The following is a 25686-nucleotide window of genomic DNA, read 5'->3' on the forward strand; positions in this document are numbered from 1 at the left end:
CCCTGGCATGTGTTACACAGTTCCTCAGCATGTGACTTTAGCTCTCCCTAGCATGTGTGACATAATTCCTCAGCATGTGCCTTTAGCTCTCCCTGGCATGTGTGATACAAATCCTAAGCATGTGCCTTTAGCTCTCCCTGGCATGTGTGACACAGTTCCTCAGCATGTGCCTTAAGCTCTCCCTGGCATGAGTGACACAGTTCCTAAGCATGTGCCTTTAGCTCTCCCTGACATGAGTGACACAATTCCTCAGCATGTGCCTTTAGCTCTCCCTGGCATGTGACACAATTCCTCAGCATTTGCCTTTAGCTCTCCCTGGCATGTGTGACACAGTTCCTCAGCATGTGACTTTAGCTCTCCCTGGCATGTGTAATACAGTTCCTCAGCATGTGCCTTTAGCTCTCCCTGGCATATGTGACACAGTTCCTCAGCATGTGCCTTTAGCTCTCCCTGGCATGTGTGACACAATTCCTCAGCATGTGCCTTTAGCTCTCCCTGGCATGTGTTACACAGTTCCTCAGCATGTGACTTTAGCTCTCCCTAGCATGTGTGACATAATTCCTCAGCATGTGCCTTTAGCTCTCCCTGGTATGTGTGATACAAATCCTAAGCATGTGCCGTTAGCTCTCCCTGGCATGTGTGACACAGTTCCTCAGCATGTGCCTTTAGCTCTCCCTGGCATGAGTGACACAGTTCCTAAGCATGTGCCTTTAGCTCTCCCTGACATGAGTGACACAATTCCTCAGCATGTGCCTTTAGCTCTCCCTGGCATGTGTGACACAATTCCTCAACATTTGCCTTTAGCTCTCCCTGGCATGTGACACAATTCCTCAGCATTTGCCTTTAGCTTTCCCTGGCATGTGTGACACAGTTCCTCAGCATGTGACTTTAGCTCTCCCTGGCATGTGTGACACAGTTCCTCAGCATGTGCCTTTAGCTCTCCCTGGCATATGTGACACTGTTCCTCAGCATGTGCCTTTAGCTCTCCCTGGCATGTGTGACACAATTCCTCAGGATGTGCCTTTAGCTCTCCCTGGCATGTGTGACACAGTTCCTCAGCATGTGACTTTAGCTCTCCCTGGCATGTGTGACACAATTCCTCAACATTTGCCTTTAGCTCTCCCTGGCATGTGACACAATTCCTCAGCATTTGCCTTTAGCTCTCCCTGGCATGTGTGACACAGTTCCTCAGCATGTGCCTTTAGCTCTCCCTGGCATGTGTGACACAATTCCTCAGCATGTGCTTTTAGCTCTCCCTAGCATGTGTGACACAATTCCTAAGCATGTGCCTTTAGCTCTCCCTGGCATGAGTGACACAATTCCTCAGCATGTGCCTTTAGATCTCCCTGGCATGTGTGACACAATTCCTCAGCATGTGCCTTTAGCTCTCCCTGGCATGTGTGACACAATTCCTCAACATGTGCCTTTAGCTCTCCCTGGCATGTGTGACACAATTCCTCAGCATGTGCCTTTAGCTCTCCCTGGCATGAGAGACACAATTCCTCAGCATGTGCCTTTAGCTCTCCCTGGCATGTGTGACACAGTTCCTCAGCATGTGCCTTTACCTCTCCCTGGCATGTGTGACACAATTCCTCAGCATGTGCCTTTAGCTCTCCCTGGCATGTGTGACATAATTCCTCAGCATGTGCCTTTAGCTCTCCCTGGCATGTGTGACACAATTCCTCAGCATGTGCCTTTAGCTCTCCCTGGCATGTGTGACACAGTTCCTCAGCATGTGCCTTTAGTTCTCCCTGGCATGTGTGACACAATTCCTCAGCATGTGCCTTTAGTTCTCCCTGGCATGTGTGACACAATTCCTCAGCATGTGCCTTTAGCTCTCCCTGGCATGTGTGACACAGTTCCTCAGCATGTGCCTTTAGCTCTCCCTGACATGTGTGACACAATTCCTCAGCATGTGCCTTTAGCTCTCCCTGGCATGTGTGACACAATTCCTCAGCATGTGCCTTTAGCTCTCCCTGACATGTGTGACACAGTTCCTCAGCGTGTGCCTTTAGCTCTCCCTGGCATGTGTGACACAATTCCTCAGCATGTGCCTTTAGCTCTCCCTGGCATGTGTGACACAATTGCTCAGCATGTGCCTTTAGATTTCCCTGGCATGTGTGACACAGTTCCTCAGCATGTGCCTTTAGCTCTCCTTTGCATGTGTGACACAGTTCCTCAGCATGTGCCTTTAGATTTCCCTGGCATGTGTGACACAGTACCTCAGCATGTGCCTTTAGCTCTCCCTGGCATGTGTGACACAGTTCCTCAGCATGTGCCTTTAGCTCTCCCTGGCATGAGTGACACAATTCCTCAGCATGTGCCTTTAGCTCTCCCTGGCATGAGTGACACAATTCCTCAGCATGTGCCTTTAGCTCTCCCTGGCATGAGTGACACAATTCCTCAGCATGTGCCTTTAGCTCTCCCTGGCATGTGTGACACAGTTCCTCAGCATGTGCATTTAGATTTCCCTGGCATGTGTGACACAATTCCTCAGCATGTGCCTTTAGCTCTCCCTGACATGTGTGACACAGTTCCTCAGCATGTGCCTTTAGCTCTCCCTGACATGTGTGACACAGTTCCTCAGCGTGTGCCTTTAGCTCTCCCTGGCATGTGTGACACAATTGCTCAGCATGTGCCTTTAGATTTCCCTGGCATGTGTGACACAGTTCCTCAGCATGTGCCTTTAGCTCTCCCTGGCATGTCTGACACAATTGCTCAGCATGTGCCTTTAGCTCTCCCTGGCATGTGTGACACAGTTCCTCAGCATGTGCCTTTAGATTTCCCTGGCATGTGTGATGCAATTCCTCAGCATGTGCCTTTAGCTCTCCCTGGCATGTTTGACATAATTCCTCAGCATGTGCCTTTAGCTCTCCCTGGCATGTGTGACACAGTTCCTCAGCATGTGCCTTTAGCTCTCCCTGGCATGTGTGATGCAATTCCTCAGCATGTGCCTTTAGCTCTCCCTGGCATGTGTGACACAGTTCCTCAGCATGTGCCTTTAGCTCTCCCTGGCATGTGTGATGCAATTCCTCAGCATGTGCTTTTAGCTCTCCCTGGCATGTGACACAATTCCTCAGCATGTGCCTTTAGCTCTCCCTGACATGTGTGACACAGTTCCTCAGCGTGTGCCTTTAGCTCTCCCTGGCATGTGTGACACAGTTCCTCAGCGTGTGCCTTTAGCTCTCCCTGGCATGTGTGACACAATTCCTCAGCATGTGCCTTTAGCTCTCCCTGGCATGTGTGACACAGTTCCTCAGCATGTGCCTTTAGCTCTCCCTGACATGTGTGACACAGTTCCTCAGCGTGTGCCTTTAGCTCTCCCTGGCATGAGTGACACAATTCCTCAGCATGTGCCTTTAGCTCTCCCTGGCATGTGTGACACAGTTCCTCAGCATGTGCCTTTAGCTCTCCCTGACATGTGTGACACAGTTCCTCAGCATGTGCCTTTAGCTCTCCCTGGCATGTGTGATACAATTCCTCAGCATGTGCCTTTATCTCTCCCTGACATGTGTGACACAGTTCCTCAGCATGTGCCTTTAGCTCTCCCTGGCATGAGTGACACAATTCCTCAGCATGTGCCTTTAGCTCTCCCTGGCATGAGTGACACAATTCCTCAGCATGTGCCTTTAGCTCTCCCTGGCATGTGTGACACAGTTCCTCAGCATGTGCCTTTAGATTTCCCTGGCATGTGTGATGCAATTCCTCAGCATGTGCTTTTAGCTCTCCCTGGCATGAGTGACACAAGTGTACTGAAATAAAGCTTTCTTCTGAGAAACACGACTACAGGGAGAACCAGCGTTCCTTCCTATTCCTGCACAAAGCAGGGGAGGCTCTGGCTCTGAGACGCACAGTTTGCTCTTGTGTTGTGTATATAATTTATCAGGGTGAAGTGACTCAATAGTAATCAGATGCACTGGGGATCATGTCCATTAATTACTCTCAAATGTTATGGACACAATAAGACTATTGAATTTTATGTTCCCTAAAGTTTTCCTGCAAATCTATAGCAGAGACCTGCAGAGTTGATTATAAAGTGCTATTTTAAATTGTATCATTTGTGCTTGTGCACCCCCCCCACACACACACATACTGTACACACTCCCAATCATCCATTTACAGAGCCATTAGAATAAGTGATTGAGTGGATCTTCTTTGGAAGAATAGAGCTAATCCCACCAGGGCAACACTTATAGATTGTCTTTGGTGTAAAAGTTTTTGTATATTTTGTGTAACTTTTTATATCCCAATTACATACCTCCCAACTTTACAGTTCCCTAAAGAGGGACACACGCGTGGCGAAGCCGCGCGCGCTCCCGGAAAAGGGGCGTGACCTAATAAAAGGGGGCGTGGCTTCACGGAGGACCCGCGACCGCGAGCCACGCCCCATTTTCATCACTGAGGGGGCATGGAATCCAGTGAATAGACGCAGTGCGCATACGCACAACGTCTATTCAACGCTGCTCTGCTAAGCAGGGTAGCGAGACACAGAGACTCCCAACTGCCCCCCCCACCGCGGGACACTGCGGCCCGCGGGTGGAACAGCGGGACAGTTCCCAAAAAACGGGACTGTCCCGCGAAAATCGGGACAGTTGGGAGGTATGCAATTACTAACTGTGCATTGTCTGTACCCTGACCCTGAGATTTCAGCGGAATATGCATTGACATTCTGGCATAGGTTGGCATCAGGAAGGGGGGAGAGCGGGGTGCACCTGAAGATTATTGTTGGGTGATGAGATGGATTTACGTTTTTTTTTTTTTTAAATCTGCGCAGTGTTTTGTTCATATGGGTTCATTGGCGTCTCTATAATGACTGCAATGTGTGCGGTGTACACGGGCATCTGGGTTAGGAGAGGATGCGACAATGCAGCATTCAAGTTGCGGGCAAATCCGATTGGTTTTGCCCATTCTCGACAATGCCAATCTGACTTTTTTTAAAGTTGGATTGACCTTGTTGAAAACGAGACTAAAACCTGTTGGATTTGGCCGCAAATCTGACAAAACACTTGGATCCGTGGATAATCCACTGATCCACGTGTTTTCCGACAAGTTGGAATTGCCGACAAGTCAGAAAAACGGCAGCTGCATTGAATAGGTTGAATCATGATTCAACCTAAAAAAGTAGGAAACTGACATCTTTGCGACTAGATGGCAGTTCTGACTTCAATTGAATAGACCCCTATATGCTGTAACTCTCAGCCTGTGGCTTCCTGCTGCCTCCATTCCCCTCCTCACATCATGTCACTACCCCTGTCACATACAGCCCTGTCCTCACTGACACATCACTCATCTCCTGATATACTCTGTGCTGCTGGGTACCCTGCTCCTCCCACTATATAACTCTCAGTCTGTGACTTCCTGCTGCCTCCATTCCCCTCCTCACATCATGTCACTGCCCCTGTCACATGCAGCTCTGTCCTCACTGACACATCACTCATCTCCTGATATACTCTGTGCTGCTGGGGGACCCTGCTCCTCCCACTATATAACTCTCAGTCTGTGACTTCCTGCTGCCTCCATTCCCCTCCTCACATCATGTCACTGCCCCTGTCACATGCAGCCCTGCCCTCACTGACACATTGCTCCTCTCCTGATATACTCTGTGCTGCTGGGGACCCTGCTCCTCCCACTATATAACTCTCAGCCTGTGGCTTCCTGCTGCCTCCATTCCCCTCCTCACATCATGTCACTGCCCCTGTCACATGCAGCCCTGTCCTCACTGACACATCACTCATCTCCTGATATACTCTGTGCTGCTGGGGGATCCTGCTCCTCCCACTATATAACTCTCAGTCTGTGACTTCCTGCTGCCTCCATTCCCCTCCTCACATCATGTCACTGCCCCTGTCCTCACTGACACATCACCCATCTCCTGATATACTCTGTGCTGCTGGGGACCCTGCTCCTCCCACTATATAACTCTCAGTCTGTGACTTCCTGCGGCCTCCATTCCCCTCCTCACATCATGTGAGGAGGGGAATGGAGAGCTAAAGGCACATGCTGAGGAATTGTGTCACTCATGCCAGGGAGAGCTAAAGGCACATGCTGAGGAATTGTGTCACTCATGCCAGGGAGAGCTAAAGGCACATGCTGAGGAACTGTGTCACACATGCCAGGGAGAGCTAAAGGCACATGCTGAGGTACTGTGTCACACATGCCAGGGAAATCTAAAGGCACATGCTGAGGAACTGTGTCACACATGCAAAGGAGAGCTAAAGGCACATGCTGAGGAACTGTGTCACACATGCCAGGGAAATCTAAAGGCACATGCTGAGCAATTGTGTCACACATGCCAGGGAGAGCTAAAGGCACATGCTGAGGAATTGTGTCACACATGCCAGGGAGAGCTAAAGGCACACGCTGAGGAACTGTGTCACACATGTCAGGGAGAGCTAAAGGCACATGCTGAGGAATTGTGTCACACATGCCAGGGAGAGCTAAAGGCACATGCTGAGGAATTGTGTCACACATGTCAGGGAGAGCTAAAGGCACATGCTGAGGAACTGTGTCACACATGCCAGGGAGAGCTAAAGGCACATGCTGAGGAATTGTGTCACACATGCCAGGGAGAACTAAAGGCACATGCTGAGGAATTGTGTCACACATGCCAGGGAGAACTAAAGGCACATGCTGAGGAACTGTGTCACACATGCCAGGGAGAGCTAAAGGCACATGCTGAGGAATTGTGTCACACATGCCAGGGAGAGCTAAAGGCACATGCTGAGGAATTATGTCACACATGCCAGGGAGAGCTAAAGGCACATGCTGAGGAATTGTGTCACACATGCCAGGGAGAGGTAAAGGCACATGCTGAGGAACTGTGTCACACATGCCAGGGAGAGCTAAAGGCACATGCTGAGGAATTGTGTCTCTCATGCCAGGGAGAGCTAAAGGCACATGCTGAGGAATTGTGTCACACATGCCAGGGAGAGCTAAAGGCACATGTTGAGGAATTGTGTCACACATGCCAGGGAGAGCTAAAGGCACATGCTGAGGAATTGTGTCACACATGCCAGGGAGATCTAAAGGCACATGCTGAGGAATTGTGTCACTCATGCCAGGGAGAGCTAAAGGCACATGCTTAGGAATTGTGTCACACATGCTAGGGAGAGCTAAAAGCACATGCTGAGGAATTGTGTCACACATGCCAGGGAGAGCTAAAGGCACATGCTGAGGAACTGTGTCACACATGCCAGGGAGAGCTAAAGGCAAATGCTGAGGAATTGTGTCACATGCCAGGGAGAGCTAAAGGCAAATGTTGAGGAATTGTGTCACACATGCCAGGGAGAGCTAAAGTCACATGCTGAGGAACTGTGTCACACATGCCAGGGAGAGCTAAAGGCACATCCTGAGGAATTGTGTCACACATGCCAGGGAGAGCTAAAGGCACATGCTGAGGAACAGTGTCACATATGCCAGGGAGAGCCCTGTCCTCACTGACACATCACTCATCTCCTGATATACTCTGTGCTGCTGGGTATACTGCTCCTCCCACTATATGACTCTCAGTCTGTGACTTCCTGCGGCCTCCATTCCCTCCTCACATCATGTCACTGCCCTGTCACATGCAGCCCTGTCCTCACTGACACATCACTCATCTCCTGATATACTCTGTGCTGCTGGGGGACCCTGCCCCTCCCACTATATAACTCTCAGTCTGTGACTTCCTGCTGCCTCCATTCCCCTCCTCACATCATTTCACTGCCCCTGTCACATGCAGCCCTGCCCTCACTGACACATTGCTCCTCTCCTGATATACTCTGTGCTGCTGGGGACCCTGCTCCTCCCACTATATAACTCTGAGTCTGTGGCTTCCTGCTGCCTCCATTCCACTCCTCACATCATGTCACTGCCCCTGTCACATGCAGCCCTGTCCTCACTGACACATCACTCATCTCCTGATATACTCTGTGCTGCTGGGGACCCTGCTCCTCCCACTATATAACTCTCAGTCTGTGGCTTCCTGCTGCCTCCATTCCCCTCCTCACATCATGTCACTGCCCCTGTCAAAGTCAGCCATGTCCTCACTAGAACATCTCCTTATATACTCTGTGCTGCTGGGAAACATGAACCCGATAAATCGTTAGTAAACATGACCATGGTTTTTCGGAGGGCATTTTTCCATTGAGGTGGGATATTTGGACCTTGTGAAATCTGTATACTATTTTGGGTGTGTTACGCTACTCCGGTTACACATAGCTTTGGTGGGTCTACTGTAAAATTAGAAGCTGGAGCCTATGAGGTCAGTGCTGCCGCTGCCTTTGAAGATGAGCTCATGGTTTTTATTTTGTCTTTATCTAAATAAAACCGGAGGGGGGGGGGGGGGGATACAAGTGTGGGGCTCTGTGCGTCAGTGGTAGTTAGCGGCTTTGTCTCTTCCTGTTCTGTAAAGAACGCTGCCAGCCTCAATGCGGGGAGAGTGGGGGCCCAATTAGGACAAGACCCCAAAGAACTTGGCACCCTTTACAGGTATTATGTCTATATTGTGAGCTGCAGGGTCAACAGAGGAGTTTTTTTGTTTGAAAAATTACATTTAGGAGCTGATTGGTTGGTACTTTATTTCTCTCGACTTTATCACTCTCCAAGCTTTGATACGTCTCCCCCTTTGTCAACTATGTTTTTTGTTTGTCCAATAAAAAGCAATATGGCTTCTTAATAATGAAGAAGAAAAAGAAGAAAGAGAAAAGAAGAAGAAGAACAAGAAGAAAAAGAAGAAATTAATAATAATAGCAAGCTCACATTGTAAGAACAAAAAGATAGTTACAGTACCACCAACAAATAGTCAAGAAAAGATAGTTCACACTAGAGACGAGTGGGTCCAATTCTTGGAGAGCCAGACCACATGAACATAGCGGATCTGAGGGGATCTGAGCCAGGGTTTGGGTCTTCCTGCCTACTCGGATCCTAAATTGAGGCAAAACCAATCCCAATGTCGGATTCTCGCAGGTTTTGGATTGCTATACAAGTCCCTCCCCGCGGTGATTGGGGCCATTTACTTCACTCCGGTATCACGCTGCGCTGTACTCTGCTTTGTTCGTCCAAGGGCTACGCTGTGTCCATCAGAGGGCTGTGCTGTGTCCGTCCAGGGGCTGTGCTGTGTCCATCAGAGGGCTGTGCTGTGTCCGTCCAGGGGCTGTGCTGTGTCCGTCAGAGGGCTGTGCTGTGTCCGTCCAGGGGCTGTGCTGTGTCCGTCCAGTGGCTGTGCTGTGTCCATCAGAGGGCTGTGCTGTGTCCGTCAGAGGGCTGTGCTGTGTCCGTCAGAGGGCTGTGCTGTGTCCGTCCAGGGGCTGTGCTGTGTCCGTCAGAGGGCTGTGCTGTGTCCGTCCAGGGGCTGTGCTGTGTCCGTCAGAGGGCTGTTCTGTGTCCGTCCAGGGGCTGTGCTGTGTCCGTCAGAGGGCTGTGCTGTGTCCGTCAGAGGGCTGTGCTGTGTCCGTCAGAGGGCTGTGCTGTGTCCGTCCAGGGGCTATGCTGTGTCCGTCAGAGGGCTGTGCTGTGTCCGTCCAGGGGCTGTGCTGTGTCCGTCAGAGGGCTGTGCTGTGTCCGTCAGAGGGCTGTACTGTGTCCATCAGAGGGCTGTGCTGTGTCCATCAGAGGGCTGTGCTGTGTCCATCAGAGGGCTGTGCTGTGTCCGTCAGAGGGCTGTGCTGTGTCCGTCAGAGGGCTGTGCTGTGTCCGTCAGAGGGCTGTGCTGTGTCCGTCCAGGGGCTGTGCTGTGTCCGTCAGAGGGCTGTGCTGTGTCCGTCCAGGGGCTGTGCTGTGTCCGTCAGAGGGCTGTTCTGTGTCCGTCCAGGGGCTGTGCTGTGTCCGTCAGAGGGCTGTGCTGTGTCCGTCAGAGGGCTGTGCTGTGTCCGTCAGAGGGCTGTGCTGTGTCCGTCCAGGGGCTATGCTGTGTCCGTCAGAGGGCTGTGCTGTGTCCGTCCAGGGGCTGTGCTGTGTCCGTCAGAGGGCTGTGCTGTGTCCGTCAGAGGGCTGTACTGTGTCCATCAGAGGGCTGTGCTGTGTCCATCAGAGGGCTGTGCTGTGTCCGTCCAGGGGCTGTGCTGTGTCCGTCCAGGGGCTGTGCTGTGTCCGTCAGAGGGCTGTGCTTTGTCCGTCAGAGGGCTGTGCTGTGTCCGTCCAGGGGCTGTGCTGTGTCCGTCAGAGGGCTGTGCTGTGTCCGTCCAGGGGCTGTGCTGTGTCCGTCAGAGGGCTGTGCTGTGTCCGTCAGAGGGCTGTGCTGTGTCCGTCCAGGGTCTGTGCTGTGTCCGTCCAGGGGCTGTGCTGTGTCCGTCAGAGGGCTGTGCTGTGTCCGTCAGAGGGCTGTGCTGTGTCCGTCCAGGGTCTGTGCTGTGTCCGTCCAGGGGCTGTGCTGTGTCCGTCAGAGGGCTGTGCTGTGTCCATCAGAGGGCTGTGCTGTGTCCGTCCAGGGGCTGTGCTGTGTCCGTCAGAGGGCTGTGCTGTGTCCGTCAGAGGGCTGTGCTGTGTCCGTCCAGGGTCTGTGCTGTGTCCGTCAGAGGGCTGTGCTGTGTCCGTCAGAGGGCTGTGCTGTGTCCGTCCAGGGTCTGTGCTGTGTCCGTCCAGGGGCTGTGCTGTGTCCGTCAGAGGGCTGTGCTGTGTCCATCAGAGGGCTGTGCTGTGTCCGTCAGAGGGCTGTTCTGTGTCCGTCAGAGGGCTGTGCTGTGTCCGTCCAGGGGCTGTGCTGTGTCCATCAGAGGGCTGTTCTGTGTCCGTCAGAGGGCTGTGCTGTGTCCGTCCAGGGGCTGTGCTGTGTCCGTCCAGGGGCTGTGCTGTGTCCGTCAGAAGGCTGTGCTGTGTCCGTCCAGGGGCTGTGCTGTGTCCGTCAGAGGGCTGTGCTGTGTCCGTCAGATGGCTGTGCTGTGTCCGTCAGAGGGCTGTGCTGCCAGCCTCAATGCGGGGAGAGTGGGGGCCCAATTAGGACAAGACCCCAAAGAACTTGGCACCCTTTACAGGTATTATGTCTATATTGTGAGCTGCAGGGTCAACAGAGGAGTTTTTTTTTGGGGGGGGGTTTACCGTTCACAAAAATGGGGAGATTTATCAAAATTTGGAGAGAGATAAGGTATGAGAGATAAAGTACAAGCCAATCAGCTTCTAACTGTTATTTTACAGACACAGCTTGTAGCATGGCAGAAGCTGATTGGATGGTACTTTAGTTCTCTCCACTTTATCTCTCTCCCAGAGAATTGCTATTCGGCAATTTCAGCACATGTGCGCATGCGCCGTTGCGCGTATGTGCAAGGTCGTAAACTGTGATCGCATGCGATTGGCTGCGACTTTATCTCTCTCCACTTTATCTCTCTCCAAGGCTTAGTACATCTGCCCCATTGTTTGAAAAATGACATTTAGGAGCTGATTGGTTGGTACTTTATTTCTCTCGACTTTATCAATCTCCAAGCTTTGATACGTCTCCCCCTTTGTCAACTATGTTTTTTGTTTGTCCAATAAAAAGCAATATGGCTTCTTAATAATGAAGAAGAAAAAGAAGAAAGAGAAAAGAAGAAGAAGAACAAGAAGAAAAAGAAGAAATGAATAATAATAGCAAGCTCACATTGTAAGAACAGAAAGATAGTTACAGTACCAGCAACAAATAGTCAAGAAAAGATAGTTCACACTAGAGACGAGTGGGTCCAATTCTTGGAGAGCCAGACCACATGAACATAGCGGATCTGAGGGTATCTGAGCCAGGGTTTGGGTCTTCCTGCCTACTCGGATCCTAAATTGAGGCAAAACCAATCCCACTGTCGGATTCTCGCAGGTTTTGGATTGCTATACAAGTCCCTCCCCGCGGTGATTGGGGCCATTTACTTCACTCCGGTATCACGCTGCGCTGTACTCTGCTTTGTTCGTCCAAGGGCTACGCTGTGTCCATCAGAGGGCTGTGCTGTGTCCGTCCAGGGGCTGTGCTGTGTCCGTCAGAGGGCTGTGCTGTGTCCGTCCAGGGGCTGTGCTGTGTCCGTCAGAGGGCTGTGCTGTGTCTGTCCAGGGGCTGTGCTGTGTCCGTCAGAGGGCTGTTCTGTGTCCGTCCAGGGGCTGTGCTGTGTCCGTCAGAGGGCTGTGCTGTGTCCGTCAGAGGGCTGTGCTGTGTCCGTCCAGGGGCTGTGCTGTGTCCGTCAGAGGGCTGTGCTGTGTCCGTCAGAGGGCTGTGCTGTGTCCGTCCAGGGGCTGTGCTGTGTCCGTCAGAGGACTGTGCTGTGTCCGTCAGAGGGCTGTGCTGTGTCCGTCAGAGGGCTGTGCTGTGTCCGTCAGAGGGCTGTGCTGTGTCCGTCAGAGGGCTGTGCTTTGTCCGTCAGAGGGCTGTGCTGTGTCCATCAGAGGGCTGTGCTGTGTCTGTCCAGGGGCTGTGCTGTGTCCGTCCAGGGGCTGTGCTGTGTCCGTCAGAGGGCTGTGCTTTGTCCGTCAGAGGGCTGTGCTGTGTCCATCAGAGGGCTGTGCTGTGTCCGTCCAGGGGCTGTGCTGTGTCCGTCAGAGGGCTGTGCTGTGTCTGTCCAGGGGCTGTGCTGTGTCCGTCAGAGGGCTGTGCTTTGTCCGTCAGAGGGCTATGCTGTGTCCGTCAGAGGGCTGTGCTGTGTCCGTCAGAGGGCTGTGCTTTGTCCGTCAGAGGGCTGTGCTGTGTCCCTCCAGGGGCTGTGCTGTGTCCGTCAGAGGGCTGTGCTGTGTCCGTCAGAGGGCTGTGCTATGTCCGTCCAGAGTCTGTGCTGTGTCCGTCCAGGGGCTGTGCTGTGTCCGTCAGAGGGCTGTGCTGTGTCCGTCAGAGGGCAGTGCTGTGTCCGTCCAGGGTCTGTGCTGTGTCCGTCCAGGGGCTGTGCTGTGTCCGTCAGAGGGCTGTGCTGTGTCCATCAGAGGGCTGTGCTGTGTCCGTCCAGGGGCTGTGCTGTGTCCGTCAGAGGGCTGTGCTGTGTCCGTCCAGGGGCTGTGCTGTGTCCGTCAGAGGGCTGTGCTGTGTCCGTCCAGGGGCTGTGCTGTGTCCATCAGAGGGCTGTTCTGTGTCCGTCACAGGGCTGTGCTGTGTCCGTCCAGGGGCTGTGCTGTGTCCGTCCAGGGGCTGTGCTGTGTCCGTCAGAGGGCTGTGCTGTGTCCGTCCAGGGGCTGTGCTGTGTCCGTCAGAGGGCTGTGCTGTGTCCGTCAGAGGGCTGTGCTGTGTCCGTCAGAGGGCTGTGCTGTGTCCGTCCAGGGGCTGTGCTGTGTCCGTCAGAGGGCTGTGCTGTGTCCGTCAGAGGGCTGTGCTGTGTCCGTCAGAGGGCTGTGCTGTGTCCGTCCAGGGGCTGTGCTGTGTCCGTCAGAGGGCTGTTCTGTGTCCGTCAGAGGGCTGTGCTGTGTCCGTCCAGGGGCTGTGCTGTGTCCATCAGAGGGCTGTGCTGTGTCCATCCAGGAGCTGTGCTGTGTCCGTCAGAGGGCTGTGCTGTGTCCATCCAGGGGCTGTGCTGTGTCCATCAGAGGGCTGTGCTGTGTCCGTCCAGGGGCTGTGCTGTGTCCGTCAGAGGGCTGTGCTGTGTCCGTCAGAGGGCTGTGCTGTGTCCGTCCAGGGGCTTTGCTGTGTCCGTCAGAGGGCTGTTCTGTGTCCGTCAGAGGGCTGTGCTGGGTCCGTCCGGGGGCTGTGCTGTGTCCATCAGAGGGCTGTGCTGTGTCCATCCAGGGGCTGTGCTGTGTCCGTCAGAGGGCTGTGCTGTGTCCATCCAGGGGCTGTGCTGTGTCCGTCAGAGGGCTGTGCTGTGTCCGTCCAGGGGCTGTGCTGTGTCCGTCAGAGGGCTGTGCTGTGTCCGTCAGAGGGCTGTGCTGTGTCCGTCAGAGGGCTGTGCTGTGTCCGTCCAGGGTCTGTGCTGTGTCCGTCCAGGGGCTGTGCTGTGTCCGTCAGAGGGCTGTGCTGTGTCCGTCAGAGGGCTGTGCTGTGTCCGTCAGAGGGCTGTGCTGTGTCCATCAGAGAGCTGTGCTGTGTCCGTCAGAGGGCTGTACTGTGTCCGTCAGAGGGCTGTGCTGTGTCCATCAGAGGGCTGTGCTGTGTCCGTCCAGGGGCTGTGCTGTGTCCGTCAGAGGGCTGTGCTGTGTCCATCCAGGGGCTGTGCTGTGTCCGTCAGAGGGCTGTGCTGTGTCCGTCAGAGGGCTGTGCTGTGTCCGTTAGAGGGCTGTGCTTTGTCCGTCAGAGGGCTGTGCTGTGTCCGTCCAGGGGCTGTGCTGTGTCCGTCAGAGGGATGTGCTGTGTCCGTCAGAGGGCTGTGCTGTGTCCGTCCAGGGTCTGTGCTGTGTCCGTCCAGGGGCTGTGCTGTGTCCGTCAGAGGGCTGTGCTGTGTCCGTCAGAGGGCTGTGCTGTGTCCGTCCAGGGTCTGTGCTGTGTCCGTCCAGGGGCAGTGCTGTGTCCGTCAGAGGGCTGTGCTGTGTCCATCAGAGGGCTGTGCTGTGTCCGTCCAGGGGCTGTGCTGTGTCCGTCAGAGGGCTGTGCTGTGTCCGTCAGAGGGCTGTGCTGTGTCCGTCCAGGGTCTGTGCTGTGTCCGTCCAGGGGCTGTGCTGTGTCCGTCAGAGGGCTGTGCTGTGTCCGTCAGAGGGCTGTGCTGTGTCCGTCCAGGGTCTGTGCTGTGTCCGTCCAGGGGCTGTGCTGTGTCCGTCAGAGGGCTGTGCTGTGTCCATCAGAGGGCTGTGCTGTGTCCGTCAGAGGGCTGTTCTGTGTCCGTCAGAGGGCTGTGCTGTGTCCGTCCAGGGGCTGTGCTGTGTCCATCAGAGGGCTGTTCTGTGTCCGTCAGAGGGCTGTGCTGTGTCCGTCCAGGGGCTGTGCTGTGTCCGTCCAGGGGCTGTGCTGTGTCCGTCAGAAGGCTGTGCTGTGTCCGTCCAGGGGCTGTGCTGTGTCCGTCAGAGGGCTGTGCTGTGTCCGTCAGATGGCTGTGCTGTGTCCGTCAGAGGGCTGTGCTGCCAGCCTCAATGCGGGGAGAGTGGGGGCCCAATTAGGACAAGACCCCGAAGAACTTGGCACCCTTTACAGGTATTATGTCTATATTGTGAGCTGCAGGGTCAACAGAGGAGTTTTTTTTTGGGGGGGGGGTTTACCGTTCACAAAAATGGGGAGATTTATCAAAATTTGGAGAGAGATAAGGTATGAGAGATAAAGTACAAGCCAATCAGCTTCTAACTGTTATTTTACAGACACAGCTTGTAGCATGGCAGAAGCTGATTGGATGGTACTTTAGTTCTCTCCACTTTATCTCTCTCCCAGAGAATTGCTATTCAGCAATTTCAGCACATGTGCGCATGCGCCGTTGCGCGCATGTGCAAGGTCGTAAACTGTGATCGCATGCGATTGGCTGCGACTTTATCTCTCTCCACTTTATCTCTCTCCAAGGCTTAGTACATCTGCCCCATTGTTTGAAAAATGACATTTAGGAGCTGATTGGTTGGTACTTTATTTCTCTCGACTTTATCAATCTCCAAGCTTTGATACGTCTCCCCCTTTGTCAACTATGTTTTTTGTTTGTCCAATAAAAAGCAATATGGCTTCTTAATAATGAAGAAGAAAAAGAAGAAAGAGAAAAGAAGAAGAAGAACAAGAAGAAAAAGAAGAAATGAATAATAATAGCAAGCTCACATTGTAAGAACAGAAAGATAGTTACAGTACCAGCAACAAATAGTCAAGAAAAGATAGTTCACACTAGAAACGAGTGGGTCCAATTCTTGGAGAGCCAGACCACATGAACATAGCGGATCTGAGGGTATCTGAGCCAGGGTTTGGGTCTTCCTGCCTACTCGGATCCTAAATTGAGGCAAAACCAATCCCACTGTCGGATTCTCGCAGGTTTTGGATTGCTATACAAGTCCCTCCCCGCGGTGATTGGGGCCATTTACTTCACTCCGGTATCACGCTGCGCTGTACTCTGCTTTGTTCGTCCAAAGGCTACGCTGTGTCCATCAGAGGGCTGTGCTGTGTCCGTCCAGGGGCTGTGCTGTGTCCGTCAGAGGGCTGTGCTGTGTCCGTCCAGGGGCTGTGCTGTGTCCGTCAGAGGGCTGTGCTGTGTCCGTCCAGGGGCTGTGCTGTGTCCGTCAGAGGGCTGTTCTGTGTCCGTCCAGGGGCTGTGCTGTGTCCGTCAGAGGGCTGTGCTGTGTCCGTCTGAGGGCTGTGCTGTGTCCGTCAGAGGGCTGTGCTGTGTCCGTCCAGGGGCTGTGCTGTGTCCGTCAGAGGGCTGTGCTGTGTCCGTCAGAGGGCTGTGCTGTGTCCGTCAGAGGGCTGTGCTGTGTCCGTCCAGGGGCTGTGCTGTGTCCGTCAGAGGGCTGTGCTGTGTCCGTCAGAGGGCTGTGCTGTGTCCGTCAGAGGGCTGTGCTGTGTCCGTCAGAGGGCTGTGCTTTGTCCGTCAGAGGGCTGTGCTGTGTCCATCAGAGGGCTGTGCTGTGTCCGTCCAGGGGCTGTGCTGTGTCCGTCCAGGGGCTGTGCTGTGTCCGTCAGAGGGCTGTGCTTTGTCCGTCAGAGGGCTGTGCTGTGTCCATCAGAGGGCTGTGCTGTGTCCGTCCAGGGGCTGTGCTGTGTCCGTCAGAGGGCTGTGCTGTGTCCGTCCAGGGGCTGTGCTGTGTCCGTCAGAGGGCTGTGCTTTGTCCGTCAGAGGGCTGTGCTGTGTCCGTCAGAGGGCTGTGCTGTGTCCGTCAGAGGGCTGTGCTGTGTCCGTCAGAGGGCTGTGCTTTGTCCGTCAGAGGGCTGTGCTGTGTCCGTCCAGGGGCTGTGCTGTGTCCGTCAGAGGGCTGTGCTGTGTCCGTCAGAGGGCTGTGCTGTGTCCGTCCAGAGTCTGTGCTGTGTCCGTCCAGGGGCTGTGCTGTGTCCGTCAGAGGGCTGTGCTGTGTCCGTCAGAGGGCAGTGCTGTGTCCGTCCAGGGTCTGTGCTGTGTCCGTCCAGGGGCTGTGCTGTGTCCGTCAGAGGGCTGTGCTGTGTCCATCAGAGGGCTGTGCTGTGTCCGTCCAGGGGCTGTGCTGTGTCCGTCAGAGGGCTGTGCTGTGTCCGTCCAGGGGCTGTGCTGTGTCCGTCAGAGGGCTGTGCTGTGTCCGTCCAGGGGCTGTGCTGTGTCCATCAGAGGGCTGTTCTGTGTCCGTCACAGGGCTGTGCTGTGTCCGTCCAGGGGCTGTGCTGTGTCCGTCCAGGGGCTGTGCTGTGTCCGTCAGAGGGCTGTGCTGTGTCCGTCCAGGGGCTGTGCTGTGTCCGTCAGAGGGCTGTGCTGTGTCCGTCAGAGGGCTGTGCTGTGTCCGTCAGAGGGCTGTGCTGTGTCCGTCCAGGGGCTGTGCTGTGTCCGTCAGAGGGCTGTGCTGTGTCCGTCAGAGGGCTGTGCTGTGTCCGTCAGAGGGCTGTGCTGTGTCCGTCCAGGGGCTGTGCTGTGTCCGTCAGAGGGCTGTTCTGTGTCCGTCAGAGGGCTGTGCTGTGTCCGTCCAGGGGCTGTGCTGTGTCCATCAGAGGGCTGTGCTGTGTCCATCCAGGGGCTGTGCTGTGTCCGTCAGAGGGCTGTGCTGTGTCCATCCAGGGGCTGTGCTGTGTCCATCAGAGGGCTGTGCTGTGTCCGTCCAGGGGCTGTGCTGTGTCCGTCAGAGGGCTGTGCTGTGTCCGTCAGAGGGCTGTGCTGTGTCCGTCCAGGGGCTGTGCTGTGTCCGTCAGAGGGCTGTTCTGTGTCCGTCAGAGGGCTGTGCTGTGTCCGTCCAGGGGCTGTGCTGTGTCCATCAGAGGGCTGTGCTGTGTCCATCCAGGGGCTGTGCTGTGTCCGTCAGAGGGCTGTGCTGTGTCCATCCAAGGGCTGTGCTGTGTCCATCAGAGGGCTGTGCTGTGTCCGTCCAGGGGCTGTGCTGTGTCCGTCAGAGGGCTGTGCTGTGTCCGTCAGAGGGCTGTGCTGTGTCCGTCCAGGGGCTGTGCTGTGTCCATCAGAGGGCTGTGCTGTGTCCGTCCAGGGGCTATGCTGTGTCCATCAGAGGGCTGTGCTGTGTCCGTCCAGGGTCTGTGCTGTGTCCGTCAGAGGGCTGTGCTGTGTCCGTCAGAGGGCTGTGCTGTGTCCGTCCAGGGGCTGTGCTGTGTCCATCAGAGGGCTGTGCTGTGTCCGTCCAGGGGCTGTGCTGTGTCCATCAGAGGGCTGTGCTGTGTCCGTCCAGGGGCTGTGCTGTGTCCATCAGAGGGCTGTGCTGTGTCCATCAGAGGGCTGTGCTGTGTCCGTCCAGGGGCTGTGCTGTGTCCATCAGAGGGCTGTGCTGTGTCCGTCCAGGGGCTGTGCTGTGTCCATCAGAGGGCTGTGCTGTGTCCGTCAGAGGGCTGTGCTGTGTCCATCAGAGGGCTGTGCTGTGTCCGTCAGAGGGCTGTGCTGTGTCCATCAGAGGGCTGTGCTGTGTCCGTCCAGGGGCTGTGCTGTGTCCATCAGAGGGCTGTGCTGTGTCCGTCAGAGGGCTGTGCTGTGTCCGTCAGAGGGCTGTGCTGTGTCCATCAGAGGGCTGTGCTGTGTTCTTCAGAGGGCTGTGCTGTGTCCATCAGAAGGCTGTGCTGTGTCTGTCCAGGGGCTGTGCTGTTTCCATCCAGCTGAGCCAGTGGCGTCAGAAGGGGGGTTGCAGGGTGGGGGGGGGGGGGCGCGGCCCGCACCCAGGTGTCACCCTCAGAAGGGGGTGACACCAAATTGACGTCTTCTTACAGTGACAGGAGCTGGGAGCTGCAGTATGACATTCTCCTGTCACAGAGGAGGAGAAGACACTGCGGGCACTGGTCTCTGGGGGCAGCCCAGTATCTCTGGAGACGCTGGGCTGCTGCCCCAGAGTGATGTCACTGGGATTCCCGCAGAGGCCATGCCACTTTGATTTAGGTCACATCCCCTTTTTGACTACAGGCACCAGACCCGGTGACGCCTCTGAGCTGGACTGCCCTGTGCTGTGTCCATCCAGTGGCTGTGCTGTGCTGTCCATCCACTCCTTGTCCCATCACACAGCTGTGCTGCACTGACTTTGCAGCATGAGGTCCGCAGAGAGTCTTATTTAGAGGGCAAGCCATTAATTTTGGCTGGCCGGCTTTGGGCTATACTTGTTGACTTTTAAAATCTCCTCTCCAGGAGAAGCCCGGAGAGCAGTCGCTGCTTGCACCTTCGGGGGTGGGGCCAGGCTGTCAATCACTAATCCCTGCCCCAAAAGGAGGTGAGTGGCAGGGTTGCGATGAGGGGCGGGGCTTAATTGTGCAAATTCACGCCATTAAGCTGCGTCCCCTCTATACCTGTACTGTAATTGTCCGTAAACTGTCCTCTTGGAAGTGGGCGGTATGATGCGGGAGATCTGCCCACTCTTCCGTGGATGTGGGGAACTGGCCGTAAAATCAGGAGTCTCCCGCCACTTGCGGGAGAGTAGGTAAGTATGCTTTGGACTGATGCTTCATATGTCTTCTGTATATATATAGATAGATAGATAGATAGATAGATAGATAGATAGATAGATAGATAGATAGATAGATAGAAAGATAGATACATATATATATATATATATATATATATACATATATATATATATATATATATATATAATGTTTCATTTTTTTCAACTGTGGATTTATGTTCTGTTGGAAAAGAAAGTAGAGATGAATAAAATATAAGGTTAAAGCCCAGTATTTTATTGCATTTCACATCTTACAAATGATGACATTAGGCTGGTCCCATTTACACACTTCTAAACACCTCGCTCCTCCTGTTTTCTTGCTCACTTGCCCCTCGTTGTCCTGCACTTCCTAGTATTACGCCTCAGGAATGACCTGTAATACACTTTATGTTACTTCTGTACTTTTATTATTACATCTTAGTAGTATGCTTAATTGTTTACAGTTATTGCATTTATGATTATTGAGGGTTTTACATTTAGCTTTTCTTTGTTCTGCATTTTACCTGTTGGACCTCTGTGTTTGTTACACTACAGTATGCTCTATTTCTCTACTGCACTCAATACATAATAATAATATTAATACTAATAATAATAATGATGATGATGATGATGATGATGATAATTGCTTTTACTGTAAGAAATACTTTTTATTACTTTATCTTCTTTTATGCTTTTAACTTTTTTTTGTTTTTGTTTTATTTTAATGTTATCCTTTTATCATTTATGTATTTATTCCACTTTGTTGGAATTTTTCTTTTCTAGAAACTATGTGGGTCATTCCAAGTTGATCGCTAGCTGCATTTGTTCGCTGTGCAGCGATGAGGCAAAAAAAGGCACTTATGCGCATGCGTATGTGGTGCAATGTGCACGCGCGACGTACTTTTACAATGAATGATGTAGTTTCACACAGGGTCTAGCGAAGCTTTTCAGTCGCACTGGTGGTCGCAGAGTGATTGACATGAAGTGGGCGTTTCTGGGTGTCAACTGACCCTTTTCGGGGAGTGTTCGAAAAAACGCAGGAGTGCGAGGAAAAACGCAGGTGTGGCAGGAAAAACGCAGGGCGTGTTTGTGATGTCAAAACAGGAACTGAACAGTCTGAAGTCATCGCAAGCGCTGAGTAGGTATTGAGCTACTCTAAAACTGCAGAAAAAAAAATTGCCGCCGCTCTGCGATCCTACCGTTCGCACTTCTGCTAAGCTAAAATACACTCCCAGTGGGAGGCGGCATAGCGTTTGCACGGCTGCTAAAATCTTCTAGCGAGCGATCAACTCGGAATGACCCCCAATATCCCATGACTGGAAATCCCGTTCTGTATTGTACCCAACCTTTTTTTCTTTTTTATACTACCTTAGGCTTAGTGCCGTTATCTGAGCTCCTTTACATCGTTATGTGTCATCTGCTGTAACAATGCTCTGCCACTTGGACAGTTTGGTTGTCGCTGATTGATAAACAGGTGGAATAAAAATAGTTGTTTGCCGCAATATACAGCCGCAGACATTGCCCGGTAAATGGACGCTATAATTTACTGTGCTAGATCTATCTATACAACACTCATTTCTTCATAATGTAATCACTGGTGTAGTGCAGCCGGCGACTAATTACTTGTGCAATGTTTTCTCATCACGCAGGTGAATATTTTAAATGAACCTGAACCCCTACAAGGAGGCAGCGGACTGGCACAATGCGGGAGGCAGGAAGGTATCGCATGCCCCACTTACTGCTACTGGTACTGGTACTGGTGTTTGGTGGTGGGGACTCTCAGGCGCAGAGAGCCGGTATGTTACTCCACTGTTATTCCTGTGTCCCCCTTTTATCAGAACAGTCCTGACGTTTCCCATCCAATACCCGCTAAGCCTTCTAGCGGCCGATGTACTGTGTATCCATATACAGCTAAAATACTAACATGGATACCAGGATACATAGAATATTGGAAGAAAGTATTAGCTGTTTATTTTCACTCTTAAAGAAGAGCTAAAAAGGGGAAATATAGTACAGATAGATCCACAGTTATCTTGGCTTCTTTGCTGTGCCTAGGCACACCATGGTTTATTTACATAAACCCTTCATCTATTGTTCTCAGCTGCAATACAATACAGAGAACAATACAGCAGGGGATTAAGTCATTACAGCAGGGGATTAAGTCAGACTGCCCAGTCTCAGTCAATCCTGTTAGGGTGGCCAAACCCGGGCCATTTTTTTCCAGGTATCAGTATTGAAAAATGGTCAATCCCAAGATTCCTGGGATACCCAGAATTGGTTTGTTTCCTGGGTCAATGCCCCCTCTGCCCCACACCGCACACATACAGTAACTTACCACAATGGTACCCAGAAGGGCGGGTGGGTAACTTCCTCCGATTCAGTGAGAACTGTGCGGCGGGTGGCGGGCAGCTGTCTGTGCAGCGTGACCTCTGACTTCACGTCATGCTGCATAGGGGAAACCGGGAGGAGGGAGCCGGACACCATCTGAACCTCCTAAGGAAGATAAATGTTGCCTGGCATTAAAAAACAAAGGACCGCCTGTTCCCAAAATTCCCGGGATTGGAGCTTCCAATCCCCTGATTGAATCTCAGACAATTTTTGGCCTAAATCCCGAGATCCCGCCAATCCTGATCCTGGGATTGGCCACACTAATGGTAATGAACAGGACGGGCAGAATTAATTCAGCCCATCGATGCACCGCAATAATTAACAACATGCACGGCAGGCAAATACCGCCAATGCTGGCCAAACAATACGGCGATGCTCGGTTGCGCACATATCAGCCGGTCACAGTAGTGCCGGCTTTACCTCTATGGGGTGCAATGGAAAACTTGCAATGCCTGTGGGTGCAATGTGCCGTTCCGGAATGACACATCATCATCTCCATCGCATACAATTGTATACATCCCCCCCCCCCCCCCCCCCCCCCAGTAGAGTGAATCCAACGCAACCTCTGATTGTGACTATCCACCATGACTGTGATGACTCTGCACAGAGCCATAAGCTGCTCGGTGTGTCCTTAGGACCCACCTGGCAGTGCTGCGCTTCCCGGTACTGACACCCTCACCCCTGAGCATATGACATCATAATGCCACACACTGCTACGTTGCTGACCCAGCCCTCTGTTTGGGTGGTGCAGACACTCAATAAAAGACAGTGCACCCAAAATCAAAGTCTTGCAATCGAGTTGATGATATGTCATTTTTCCCCCCCCGCTACAATAATAGCCAACAGGGAGAGGAAAAGGACGAGGTGGGTAAAACTCAGAAATCAAAGAGGCTACAGCCCAGCAGTCTGAGCTACAGGGTACAAGTAACCTACACTAAAACTCTGCCCACAGCCGTGAGATTTACCTCACCTCAGTCTCATAGTGCAACTCACAATACTTACACTACTGTATATTAAAAGAAATGAACCAAAGTTTAGAGGGTGAACTAGAATAGACCCTAGAACTGTTACTCATTACAGCATGGATCCACCTTTCCAAATCGTCAGTGTTCTATGTTGTGAAACGGCAAGTCATAGGATGCTGGGACTTATAGTTCCACCACAGAGAGCCGCTTATTGGGCCTAATTCAGACCTGATCGTAACCGTGCAAAAAAAATTTTGACATGTGGGGGGACGCCCAGCACAGGGCTAGTCCGCCCCGCATGTCAGGCCCAGCCCTTCGCACCAGTACAAAAGCATCGCACAGCGGCGATGCCTTTGTACTGGAAGAGTAGCTGCCAGCCAGCGCAGCTCATGCGCGCTGGCCAGGAGCTACTCGTCGCTGCTCGGGTCGCAGGGGCTGCGTGTAACGTCACGGCCCGCTCCTGTCACTGCCCGGGCACGCCCCTAAATGGCGGTTTAACGCCGCCGTCCTGCCCCTTCCCACCCAGCGACCACCTCTGCCTGTCAATCAGGCAGAGGCGATCGCAAGCCTAAAACAGCATTCGGCAGTTCAGACCTGATCAGCTGCTGTGCGAAATTGCACAGCACCGATCAGGTCTGAATTAGGCCCAGGGCCGGCTCCAGGCCTACTAGCACCCTGAGCGAGAAAATGTCAAAGCGCCCCTGGGAAAGTGGGCGTGGCCTCCTGGAGAAGTGGGCGTGGCCTCACAACTTCATATTATCACACTATAAACAAATATATTTTCACACCCCCTCTACGCACACAATTAGCAGCCTTACACATAACACAGTAGTGTTCCTTACACACAATGTCTCCAGTATAGTGCCAGATACACATAATGTCTCCAGTATAGTGTCAGATACACATAGTGTCTCCAGTATAGTGTCAGATACACATAATGTCTCCAGTATAGTGTCAGATACACATAATGTCTCCAGTATAGTGTCAGATACACAAGTGTCTCCAGTACAGTGCCAGATACACATAATGTCTCCAGTATAGTGCCAGATACACATAATGTCTCCAGTATAGTGCCAGATACACATAGTGTCTCCAGTAAAGTGTCAGATACACATAATGTCTCCAGTATAGTGTCAGATACACATAGTGTCTCCAGTATAGTGCCAGATACACATAATGTCTCCAGTATAGTGCCAGATACACATAATGTCTCCAGTATAGTGCCAGATACACATAATGTCTCCAGTATTGTGTCCGATACACATAATGTCTACAGTAGTGCAGTGCCAGATAGACATGACATACCCCCCAGCAGTGCCAGATAGACATGACATGCCCAGCAGCAGAGCCAGCCACACATGACATGCCCCCCAGCCGTGCCAACTACACATGACATGCCCCGCAGCAGTGCCAGCTACACATGACATGCCCCACAGCAGTGCCAGCTACACATGACATGCCGCCCAGCAGTGCCAGTTACACATGACATGCCACCCAGCAGTGCCAGCTATACATGACATGCCCCCCCCAGCAGTGCCAGCTACACATGATATGCCCCCAGCAGTGCCAGCTACACATGATAGTGTTCACTCTAGGATTTTTTTAGGGCAGGGTGCTGATCACGGGGAGCAGAGCCGGCCTTAGGCATAGGCAAACTAGGCAAATGCCTAGGGCATTTGATATACTTAGGGGCACCAGCAGCTTCTGCTGATTAAAATGATATGCGGCATGCCTATATTCTGTGTGTGACTGCGGCTGTATCTGCATACGAAATGCTACATTGCAGTGTATTCCTGGAAATCACTGTAATGTAGCATTTTGTATGCAGATACAGCCGCAGTCACACATAGAATACAGGCATGCTGTATATCATTTTAATCAGCAGAAGCTGCATGTGCATCCTAGCCACATAGTAATGCAAATAAGATTCATTTTCATAAACAAAAGGCGCCCAACGTTAGCAGAGCTGCCAGCTGACTCATGCCAGGCATCTCCTGCACAACTAGCGGCGGTGCTAGGGGGCACCAGCCAAAATCTTGCCTAGGGCATCATATTGGTTAGGGCCGGCTCTGACGGGGAGGGCACATTTTAAAGTTAGAAGGGCAGAATTATGTACATACTGTAATGCCTGGTGCTCCCCTTCCTACATGCCAAAGCATGGACAGCAAAAATTTAGGGGCGTTGCTTCGTGGGGAAGGGGTGTGGCCACATAATAGTGGCAATTCGCATTACACCACACAGTAGTGCAGCTAATACACATTGCACCAGGTAGAACCTCCTATACACACTGCAACAGGTAGAGCACATTATACACATTGCGCCAGATAGAGCACTTATACACTTTGGGCCAGGCAGAGCACGTTATACACTTTGCGCCAGGCAAAGCACTGAGACACATTGCACCAGGTATTGCACTGAGAAATCACTGCCTAGCCACAGACGCCTAGCGGGAACACTACATGATATGCCCCCCAGCTACACATGATATGCCCCCCAGCTACACATGACATGCCCCCCAGCAGTGCCAGATACACATGACATGCCCCCCAGCAGTGCCAGATACACATGACATTCCCCCCAGCAGTGCCAGATACACATGACATGCCCCCCAGCAGTGCCAGATACATAAATGCCCCCCCAGTGTCAGATACATAAATGCCCCCACAGTGCCAGATACATAAATGACCCCACAGTGCCAGATATGCCCCCACAGTGCTAGATACATAAATGCCCCCACAGTGCCAGATACATAAATGACCCCACAGTGCCAGATATGCCCCCACAGTGCCAGATACATAAATGCCCCCACAGTGCCAGATATGCCCCCACAGTGCCAGATACATAAATGCCCCCACAGTGCCAGATATGCCCCCACAGTGCTAGATACATAAATGCCCCCCCAGTGTCAGATACATAAATGCCCCCACAGTGCCAGATACACAAATGACCCCACAGTGCCAGATATGCCCCCACAGTTCCAGATATGCCCCCACAGTGCTAGATACATAAA

General features: G+C 52.7%; 1 protein-coding gene across 1 annotated transcript in view; it reads left to right on the top strand.

Moving 5' to 3' along the window:
* COL22A1 (collagen type XXII alpha 1 chain) overlaps positions 1-25686 on the top strand; it is a 381368-nt gene that overhangs the window by 27168 nt on the left and 328514 nt on the right. The window contains exon 2 of the mRNA XM_063925140.1: positions 20973-21119. Within this exon, the coding sequence (XP_063781210.1) occupies positions 21026-21119 (94 nt within the window). The 5' untranslated portion in view covers positions 20973-21025. The remainder of the gene's footprint in view (positions 1-20972; positions 21120-25686) is intronic.

The sequence above is a fragment of the Pseudophryne corroboree genome, chromosome 5 (assembly GCF_028390025.1).
Source record: "Pseudophryne corroboree isolate aPseCor3 chromosome 5, aPseCor3.hap2, whole genome shotgun sequence".
NCBI lineage: Eukaryota > Metazoa > Chordata > Amphibia > Anura > Myobatrachidae > Pseudophryne > Pseudophryne corroboree.